This window comes from Adiantum capillus-veneris, chromosome 13, assembly GCF_014529385.1.
Source record: "Adiantum capillus-veneris isolate H3 chromosome 13, ASM1452938v2, whole genome shotgun sequence".
In the NCBI taxonomy this organism is placed as follows: Eukaryota; Viridiplantae; Streptophyta; class Polypodiopsida; order Polypodiales; family Pteridaceae; genus Adiantum; species Adiantum capillus-veneris.
Window position 1 is genome coordinate 33,542,980 of NC_140943.1, and position 10,487 is coordinate 33,553,466.

Genomic DNA, 10,487 nt, shown 5'->3' on the forward strand with positions numbered 1-10,487 from the left:
TGTGAAGGGAGTTTGCGATACACAGAGGAGAGCTTTGTTCTGGTCGGAGAAGTAGGCTTAGGTGGCCCATTAGGTTTAGTTACTGTGGAACCATTTGAAGAGGGTGTACCTTCAGGCAAAGAGTGAATAGAGACTCCATAACAAGGCATAGATTTGGTAGCCTCTAACCACTCCAGCAGATCTTCGTGTGACCCTTAAGGTGTAGTAGGCTGTTCTTGTTCCGGGTTGGTTTCCATTGACAAAGAAATTTGCTGCACCACTGGATCCATACCTCCTTCTAAGAGGATGGGTTGCATCAAGGAGCCAGGAGTTTGTATCCACATTGCGTCGTTTCCCCAATCATGAAGTGCTTTAGTGTGTCGCAGCCATGGTCTTCCAATGAGCAAAGGAAATCCGTCCTCAACCTGGGGAAGACGAACCACAACAAAATCCAAGTTAAAAGTAAAGTCTTGTACCTGCAGAGGCACATTGTCCACTATGCCCACTGGGTAGACTGTCCGCTGGTCGGCCAACGTAACTGTGAAGGGAGCATGGCGAGTAGGCTGTAGACCTAGAGCCAACATAGTGAACTCGGGCATCAGGTTGATGCCAGATCCACCATCCACTATCACTCCTGAGAATTTCCGACCTAAAACGGACACTGTCAGGCGAGGGCTTCTATAATCAGTGAGTGGAGGAGTGGGATTGGATATCATATAGGACTGTGATGGTCGCACAGGGAGGTGCCCGCCACTAGGACCTGCTCCAAGATAAAGTGATTGAATAACAGCAAGGGTGTCACTTCTAAAATTTGCATCTAGCCGCAACATGTCATAAAGGGACACTTGTTGGAAAGTGTTCTTCAAGACTGTCTCTGCTGTGAGCTTCTCTTTTTCTACCTGTTGTTCTTCTGGTATCTTGATCTTCTGCAGATCGGAAACTGCTTCTAAGAAAGCTTCATCAATATCGGAGAGCAAAGATTTGGATTCTTTCATGGCACTGGGGGATGGCTTGTTAACAGCTGCAGGCAGGGTATCCACTGGTGTGAGAATGTGTGGGGGAGTTGAACTTGATGGAATGCTAAGACCGAGAGCGGCTCTCTGGGCCCGGGTGAGGACGCCCGATAGCTCCTCTGCCAACTGCGCCGGCTTATTTTTAGGGGTAACCACATGGGTAGAAGGGGGCGGCTGAGAAACAGTGCTAACTGCTATCAAATTGAGCTTGGGAAAGGCAAACTCGGTCTGGCTTTGACTTGGGTTCGAAGCCGTGGATGCACGAGTTTTAGGGCAATCCTTACTGTAGTGATCCTTCATATCAGCGCAATGACGGCAGGGAGGAGACCCTTTGGGCAAGGGCATTTGCTTTGGTAATGACCATATTCCCCGCATCTGTAGCACAAAATGGGCCGATTCACTGGATGAGTCGAAGGATGAGGTGGTCCTTGCTCCATGGAGTTGGAGGTGGAGGCATAGAAGCTGTGAGGTGGTGAGGGAGCATGGGTATGATAAAAGCTCTGAGAGGGAAAAGTGCTCTGCATACCTTGCATAGGAGGGGTTGTCAGCAAAGGTGGCATATGGTGTGGATGGCCACAGGGAGAAACCATGTTGGATGCAGGTGCTGGCCCTTGCTGAAGAGAAGGACCAAGACTTTGCTGTATTTGTCGCAATCCCTTGAGGTAGTAACAATCCTTGTCCTCATGTCCAGATTTTTCACGGAAGTGGCTGTAAACCCGAAGGGGGCATTCTTGTGGAGGGTGCCCTGGAGAGCGGCATGAGCTACACCAAACCGTAGCCTTAGTCTCTTGCTGACACTTGAGCTCTTCTAGCTCGCGCTTAATCTGTTCCAATGCCTCATGATGTGGAGGCTTCTCTTGTCTAAGAGATAAGGACCTCTCCTCTTGAAGAGCTCGCTGTAACTTTAGGGCTTCCAGTTCCCTGCGTAAAGAAGTTAAAGGATGAGTTTGACTTTCCAAAAACACAAAGGGGGTCTTTGGGGTCTCTATGTGAGAGGGGTTGGTGAACAGCTTCCTAGCCCCCTCTATCCTCGTAGCAACTGCGATGAACTCCTCCAGAGTGGCGTTGGGTCGGAGACTCTCTCGTAGTTTTTGCTGAGAACTTTTGGGAAGCGCCCTCTCTACCCACTTCTTAACCATAAATTCACCTGGTTGCTGGGGAAGCTTGGCGACCAGAGACTTGGTTTTCGTCATAAGTTCTGCAAAAGTCTCCTCAGGCTGGAGCACCATGTTGGCTAACTCATCCAACACCTTCTCCTGGTAGTCACCTGGCCTGAAAGCCGCACAGAACTGCCGCCTTAAGGCTGCCCAAGTTGCAAAATGGTTCTTTGCAAACTGGCTGTACCATTTATCTGCTAAGCCATCCAAGGTGGATGGAAATAGTACCAAATAAGCATCTTCTCTGTTCAGACCACGACCCCTACAGAGAGAGACAAACCTTCTTGCATGGTCGTCAGCATCTTCTGAAGAGAGTCCTTTGAAGGTAGGGAACTTGATATTTACCTTGGCCAAAACACTAGCTAACGGCTCCATGGCTCCTTGTGTAGCCTGTTGCACAATAGCCTGCTGTAGCAAAATAGGAGAGAGCTTTACTGGAGAAGGTGATCGAGAAGATGCGGAACCGGATGAAGGAATGGGTGATGTCGTATGTGTAGGTATAGGTGATGAGGTTGATGGACTTCTACAAGGTGTCAAAGGTCGTCTTCTGTGATAGTACTTCAGAGGGCTCAGTAGTGCGCTTTGACGCTCGACCGACCGCCTTGCATGTGTCATGTAGTGACCACCAAACCAACCAAGCTTTGGGCAACAAAACCTTGAACTGGCTGAAGACTGGTCTAGACTCTACTAGACCGGGCAAGTGACTAAACCATGCTGGACCAGGGACGAGGAGGACTAGACCAGGGTCGAGGAGGTCTAGACTAGAGACGAGGGCAGGTTGGACTAGGGCGAGAGAGGACTAGCCCAGTTGGACCAGGCGAGAGGAGAACAGTGCAAGGCAAGGTCGGTGAAGCTAGGCAAGGCAGGCGAAGCTAGATAGACCCAACTAGCTTCAAGATTTGCACCTCATAGAGTGAGATTTCAGTTGAGATCCCATCGTGGTCACCAAAATGAGAGCACCTGTAGCGTGATAATGTGCCGTGGTCTCTACAGTGTGGGTGCCCCTCAGTGCAATGTGCGTGACAATCTCACTCAAACAAATGGAAACTCAGTCAAACAGAATGAAACACAGAAACAATGGATAACAACAGAACAACAGAGACACAGCAGTAGACTGGAACATATGGACTTGACTATCTCAAAGAACCATGTACAGACTCTGGCGTGGCAACACACTCAGCTCTAGCCCAGGACTCACAGGTACAAATGGGGGTGTCGAGGCTCAGATGTGCAGGGTGGGTGCAGAGGTGCTCTGTCTAAAGACTCACTCTAGACAATTGCGTCGCTGGACCAGAGGTGAAGAGGATATGAAGCCGATGATGATGTGAAGAAGATGATAATAATGACCCAACGGCCCATTAATGTCAGCCACCTAAGCCAATCTCCAAAGTGAGTGGTGGTGGTGACCTGGCCACGATGTCCACTAGACCACAGTCCGTATCTTGCCACGTGTCCCAGCCCAGCCCAGCCCAAGAGAGTCCGTCCAGTGTGAACCAAACCAGACGGTTCACACCAGACCAACTGTACTAACTGAGTGTCCTGTGAAAGTGACACTATAGCCTACTACAGAAGCGGAGGTGGAGGCTAGCGTAGGGATCTCCTCCTGCTCAAGAGGACCAAAACGGTTCCCCGTGGGAACCCACTCCTGCTGAGTCGGCACCTGAGGGTCACTGTGAATGCCAGGCTGTCGCTGTGGCCCCTGGCGTCGACGGCCACGGGCCTGCTGCCACCCCTCCTCCGCTGGAGCCCCAGGCTCGGAGGGTGGCTCTGCATCTGTACGTTGTGCCGCTGGCTGTGGCTGCGGGCCAGCCCTAGCAGGCTGGGGCTGAGGGTGTGGTGCAGGTCGCGGCCTCCTCCATGGACAGGCCTTCGCTAGATGGCCCATCTAGCGGCAAATTAAGCACCGGTTCGGGAGGCCCGAGTACTCCACACTCTGTCGAAACCAACCCCCACTCACCTGAGGTAGAAGGATAACCTTCGGGAGTGTGTGGGTATCTCTAACCAAAACTCGAACTGAGGGAATGCCAGCCGCCTTGGCAGCTACTGATGCTGCCGTGCGAGGTGTCTCCAGGACAGTCCCAATGGCGGAACCGATCCTAGAAAGAAGTGATAGGTACTCCCTCCGTAAACCCGGAAAGCAGACTGAGATGGGGATGTCTGCCTTCTCTACTAGAACATCCGAAGCTGGGTCAAAACCATGTCGCCACTATCGAAAGTGGGCACGTGAGGCTCGGATGGCCAGTGGACTCATAGCTATGACCTTGGACGCCATCTCGGAGGACTCAAACTCGATCTGATAATAGTCCCGTCCGAGAATCTGGACATCCAAAATCTTTCCCACCTTTGCGAGAAGGCGGGCCTGGAGAAGGTCTCGCAGCTCTCCTCTGCTAGGTCGGGTGCCGAGAATCTTGCAGATGACCGAGGTCGCCTGCAATCGCTCTACCTCGGCGGCAAGGCTCGCTTGCTCTGTAGGCGAGAGAGCAAGTCGAATGGTGGGCTCAGCGGGGTCGGACGAGGGGGCTTCTGGCGAGTCCCTCTGTGGCGAAGCTGGAGCCTCCACGTGTGTACTGCTGTGGCGAAAGAAGAGGACGACGGGAGGATGCTGCAAAAGGGTGCGCCAACACTGCTCCAAGGAGTTGGAACAGCTGCCGAAAGTGCCAAATTTGCAGGGAGCAACCGAGGCGGAGGGTCCAAACTGATGGATGAACGGGCCGAGTTGGGGGGGGGGGGGGGGATAAAGCGGGGGGGCTGAGGGCGTGCGGTGGCAGCAGGGGCTGAGGCTGAGGGCGTGCGGCGGCAGCAGGGGGTTGAGGGCGGGCGGAATGACTGGAACAGGGCAGCGCGAGGGGGGGGCAGCGGGGGCAGAGGGCAGGCGGGAGGGGACAGGCAAGCGGGGGGCTGAGGGCAGAGCGAGGGAGGGCAGCGGGCAGCACGCGAGGGAGGGGGGGGGGAAGGAGGCGATGGCGATGGCGATGGCACAGCGGGAGAGCACAGCAGCAGCGACGCCTTTCTTGCTTATATTATAGGTATTTTAGCTCTTGTTCCCTTAGGCTTTTGTATTTTGTATACTGGACATGTGGATCATATGACAGCGATGTCATTTTCTGGTCTCATAGGTCTTCTAGGCCTTTTGCAGTTGTGAATAAACATTTCATTTCTCTTTTTCTCTCTGCACTTAATAGTGCCATATCAGTGAGTTTTAGTTAGTGGTCGGGCCTTAAGATTTTAGCCTGGCCACTTGCAAATCACTTACTGTTTCCTTGCTGCCTTGGAGAGTTCTCCATAACCCCATCCATACAGTAGCTAAGATTGACCTAAGTTAGAGTCAACATCCATCATGCCTACCAAGGGGGGGTGTTGTGTTCTCTGTAATTGGGCTGATTTGTTTTGCACTCTTTGAAGATTTTGTGCGCTTTTTGGCAGGACCTTTGTGCAATTTGTACGGAATTCATAATTTCAGAGATATGGACAGACAATTTTCTAGCTTATCAGGTAATTCACAAAACTCGCTGGGATTGGTCTCAAAATTCTCAAACATACTATGAATTTCTGTTTTCTCCTGTCTTGAAATTCTAGTAAGGTTTTGAGTTCAATCTTTCAACAGGCATTTGCAGAGTCTCAGGATTATGGTGTTTATGGTGAGCGTGTTCGCAAAGCTTGTTGGGGCTACCTATGTCGAGGTGGTGCTGTCGAACTAAAAGAAGTATGTCTAATCTAGTTGAAGTAACTGTTTCAAATTTTGGCAAGAACTACCTTTTTTTGTTTTTCATTTTTTTGTAGGGGGGGCGGGGGGGTTGTTGGGGAAGGTTGTTATTATTATTGGCAGTGATGTGCAGTCAAGTGTGCAATTAATCGCTTGGTTATGGGCGAAGACGAGTGAAGTGTTTCTTTGGGAGTTGCTATCAGAGGGTGGTTTTTCAGGGGATAGTCTATTTTTTGTTTCTTTTGTGGTATATTGTGTGTGGATGCACGGAGGACATAGTTGCCCATGGTCTTGAATCATCCTTCTTGGCAGGTTCTTCCAAAGTTGTCAACACAGACGCTACGTACATTGCTGAATTCAGATGAACTGTGGGTTCTTAGTGAGGAGAAAAGGTGAGGGCACAAGTTGGCACGTGCATAGCTTCATATCTATTCTTTCTTTAAAAGTTATAAGTTTTATTGAACTATTGCAGGTTTGAGTTGGCCTTGAGTGTGCTCATCTCAAGAGGTGCTTTGCTTGAGGTTGACGTTTCCCCATCAACAGACTCTATTTCAGCTTTTATTGGAGGAGACATGACTTCATTCTTTTCTGGACAGTCAAAAGATGCATTTGATTGGTCATTTGAGGACAAAAAAAAATCGCCACACAAGATTTACCTGGAGGGACATCAATTGGCTCAAAAAATTGTTTTGGACCTAGCAGATGCAGTCGTGGATTTCTGCACTGAGAGTGGTCAGAACACAAGCCTAAAAAAGGATCAAGTGAACCATCCTCAGCAAGTTTCTGGCGCTATGTATGTTTACAGAAGTGAAAAGCCAGGGTCGCCCAATAAATCTCAGATTGAAGTTGACATAGGCAACATTTGCAGGCCTCTGATGGAAATACGAAAAAACATGGAGGCAAGCACTGTTGGAGACGCTTGCTCAAGCCACGGTGGACAGGAAGCGGATTACTATGGCACTTCTGTCAATAGTTGTTCATTCAGAGATCAGCCACAAAATTGCTCCACTAGTCAGGCTTCCAGCTTTCCACCTGAAAGATGCTCATCTAGCGACTGGCCTAGGGAAAGCTCATCATTTCCTGGAATTGCCTGGGGTGGAAGAGTTGTAGGAAGAAGGCGAATTAAAGCATACCCAAATCAACGAGGCTGGGCAAACAATGAAGATTGGGATGCTTTCTTGAGCGTGTTTGAAGGTGGGGGTGTTTTATATTGCCATATGGGTTTTGAAGAATTGCTGCATGTTCGAGCTCGCCTTGAGGAGCTTGGATTTCCTTGCAAGGCTGTTTCTGATGGGCTATGGCTGCAGGTACTGTTTCTTTTGCAAATCTATTACGCTTCTTTTGTGGGGTTTTATCCAATATGTTTGACGCTAATTGCTTCTTTTAAAAACAGACTCTACTCAAGCAGCATGTTCTCAGTATTGCTGCTGAAACCTGCAAAAACTGCTCTCTTTTTGGAACCTCCTGTGCTTGCAAGCAATCCTACAGCTACACTCACTGCAGAGTTCCGTCAAACCTTTACCGTGAAGACCAAGACAGAAATGCAGGCGTAATTGTTGCCAGTGGCTTTCATGGAGATTCTCAATCAGGAGTACCATCAGTGCAGGGCAGAGTTCATGTGAGGGGACCTGTTGATGGACTAGCCGGTATTGGACGTGGGTCAACCTTTGGCCCTCCCGGGGCTGCATGGTCACCTTCTAGATTCATGTTTACTCGAATCCCGTTTACTGGGTTTGGAAATAGGCCCAATCAGCAAAATGTAGCTAATGATCAGTCAGATGCCAGGATTGATTTAAATGGCATGGGTGTGCCTACCCCTGCCCATTCAGCTGACGGTTTGCCTGCTGCAGTTGGGCTTACTCAAGGTGGAGCACCAATGCATCCTAGTCAGTCAGGAAACTTGGAGGAGCAGTTTGGGAAGGGGACAATAGAAAGCTCAAGCCACCAACAACAGAACCTAGAGTCAGAGCATCCTTGGGGTCAAGATTGGGAAGCAAATGATTCGATTTCTCTGGATCTTGAGACGCCTCTGAGAACCTTCCCTCCATTTAGATTTGGGTACTCTTCTCATCCTTTTTATGTGAACTGCATTCCGATTTGTGCTTTGTCTTTCTAGAGTAATTAGATGATGTACAGTTTTGCTGCTTCATCATGAGCTGGCGTCATTGAGTTTTCTGTAATAGAACTCAATTTCAAAAACCTTATATAGCCTTTTCTCACTCACAACAGAGTCTGTTGAAGAACGAGTATATTTAGCTTGTTATTAGAAGACCACCATTGTTTTCATGATAAAATAACTACAGATTCTTGAGTGTATTTTTTTCTATTGTGAAGAGAGCATTAGTTACAAATTTATGTAAATCGAGGAGTAAGATGCATAAAAATTTTCATTACTTCTTGTTTTCTTATCACAAGTAGAGTAGCCTTTTCACCTGATGTCTTGTGCAAATATAATTAGTTTCTCAATGATGCTCTGAACTCAACCTGTGCTTGTGCTGGGCCTCTTCACTATTTTATCTTCTCTCAGAATTCGGCATTTGGTAGTATGGGATTATTAAAGTGGTTCTACATGTGAACACATATTGTAAAAAGTAAGGTGCTGGACTGAGAACGTTTTTTCATGTGTCTTTAGGGTGGAATTTGAAAACGTTCACCGTCTCGCAGATGGCCAATCAAAACATTCTTCTGAGTCTTTTTATGCTGGATCTCTGTGGAAGGTTTTGTATTATGATGAGTACTCTTTAACTCAGGTCCAATGCTCCAGAAGGTCTGAGTCCTTCATTGTTTGCATGCTGTATAGGTCAGCGTTCAGGCGTTCCACGATGAAGATCCTCAAGGTCGGCGCACCTTGGGTAAGTTACATCTCTAGCACCTACTTTGGAATAGTAGGTGGTTATCTTAAATGAAATGTACGTTTATCTAGATGTTACTATTTGTTTCTGGGTTTTGTTGTCGATCATTTTCAAGCGATTTCCAGAGAGAAATCTAGGATGCAAGAGCTTGCAGAAGGATATGAAGCGGTCGTCTGAACTGTCAAGCTATATGCATGGATTTTGAAGTGGATGAAATAAAGAAATGTTTCCTTTTGGACCTTTGATGCTTTAAGTTGAGCTTTTGATGTGTAGGGCTTTCATGGTGTGGCTAATGTAAAGTGTTAGCTTTAAGTCCAGCTTTTACTGTGTAGGGCTTTTCTTACATAGGCGTCGAGCTGAAAATATAGATGCCCACCGAAAGGTAGGATCCGGTTCAAAGCAAATTTAGTATCTGTCTTTTTTTTGAAACTGGAGCACCATACATTGATGGGATCCAATAAATTTATTTCATTCAGGTCGCCTTGTATACTGACAATCGAGAAAAAGTGACTGCAAGATATCAGGTTAGCCTCCTGCTTGTATTTTTGTCGGCTTTCTGAAACATGCTGTAGCCGTAATGCTTATACCTGCTGAATCTTCTAAAGCGTTGGGCTCTTTGTGTCCTTAACAGTTGATATGTCCAGCGAAAAGGGAGGTCATGATATTTGGAAGCCTTACACAAGCGGGAACCTTGCTTCCAAAGTCTCCAAAAGGATGGGGCTGGCGAACTGCTTTCTTGTTTGATGAGCTTGCTGATCTTTTGCAAGGAAGTTCTCTGCGTGTTGCTGCGGTTGTGCAACTAGTATGACAGGTCTCTGCTCCTTTTGTGTATCTTCTAGTGACAGGTACACTTAAGCTGATCGATAGCTATTGTTTATGTTTCATTTAACAAGTTGGCTGAAGCTGTAATTGATATAGTGTAATGTGCTTTAACTGCAATGTCATAGTGTGGACAGATTTTGAGATGAGAATAAGGACGCTATGCTTTTGTATTTCTCTTTGTTTATAGGAGGCCTCCTTTACAGAATGCAGAGACTAGAGTCCTGCCTGAGCAGCTGTGAGTCATTAGTTTTTGGAGGACAAAGGGATCCCATTATTGAATTCTATGAGAAAGCATGCAAATGTTGCTCATCACAATTTATATTTATTATCGAAGTCGGTTGCCAGGCATATTTAGTGGTAGCCCGTTGCAATTATAAGCCGAAGCGTCCTGCCCAGTTCAACCTCTCTTTGTAATTCAACTCGTACATTTACAATACATCAGATTTTTTTGTAAAGTACACATTCTTCCCCTCTCAAGTAGCATAATCTCTTCTTTTGGTATAATTGGAAGAGATAGAGTATGCAGGGTTCTTGCTTTCTGGGAGTCCTTGAGTGCCTTGGAACATGTAATTTATAAGCAACTGAAAAGTATAATTTGACCATAATTAGCCCCTTTTGTGGTTCAGGACATGTGAGCAAAACTAGCTTTGAGACTTCACATAATCTCAAATTCAACTAAATTTTTTTCGGATGTGATAGGGGGCAATTCTCTTCGTCTGTTTCCTAGCTTAATCCTCATCTTTGGGCTTGAGTGCCATACCTTAGGAAGAGGAGCTTCCCATTGCCTATAATGGTGCACTTAGTGCTAAGATCCTTTCCCACCTATAGTAATGGTGCCATCAAGAAATAAGGGAGGAGTGCCTCCTACTTTCAAGAGCATTTAAGGGAAGCTTTCAAGCATCAAAGGGGTAAAGTTCCATGAATCAAAGGGATGAAAGGAAAACTTTCTTCTGTTTTTCTC

The 10,487-nt window shown here is 47.4% G+C and overlaps 1 protein-coding gene across 3 annotated transcripts in view; it reads left to right on the plus strand.

Moving 5' to 3' along the window:
• The window catches only part of LOC147443789 (BTB/POZ domain-containing protein), a 76,670-nt gene extending 66,519 nt beyond the window's left edge, over nucleotides 1-10,151 (plus strand). Inside the window, exons 3-13 of one of the 3 annotated variants that reach the window (XM_086526581.1) lie at nucleotides 5,573-5,641; nucleotides 5,754-5,852; nucleotides 6,165-6,244; nucleotides 6,325-7,159; nucleotides 7,246-7,910; nucleotides 8,485-8,569; nucleotides 8,653-8,704; nucleotides 9,037-9,086; nucleotides 9,181-9,228; nucleotides 9,336-9,549; nucleotides 9,652-10,151. In XM_086526581.1, coding sequence (XP_086382707.1) covers nucleotides 5,573-5,641; nucleotides 5,754-5,852; nucleotides 6,165-6,244; nucleotides 6,325-7,159; nucleotides 7,246-7,910; nucleotides 8,485-8,569; nucleotides 8,653-8,704; nucleotides 9,037-9,086; nucleotides 9,181-9,228; nucleotides 9,336-9,512 — 2,160 coding nt within the window. In that variant the 3' untranslated portion in view covers nucleotides 9,513-9,549; nucleotides 9,652-10,151. The remainder of the gene's footprint in view (nucleotides 1-5,572; nucleotides 5,642-5,753; nucleotides 5,853-6,164; nucleotides 6,245-6,324; nucleotides 7,160-7,245; nucleotides 7,911-8,484; nucleotides 8,570-8,652; nucleotides 8,705-9,036; nucleotides 9,087-9,180; nucleotides 9,229-9,335; nucleotides 9,550-9,651) is intronic. The other 2 variants (XM_086526583.1, XM_086526580.1) reach the window with 2 other exon arrangements.
• Nucleotides 10,152-10,487: the final 336 nt, after the last annotated feature.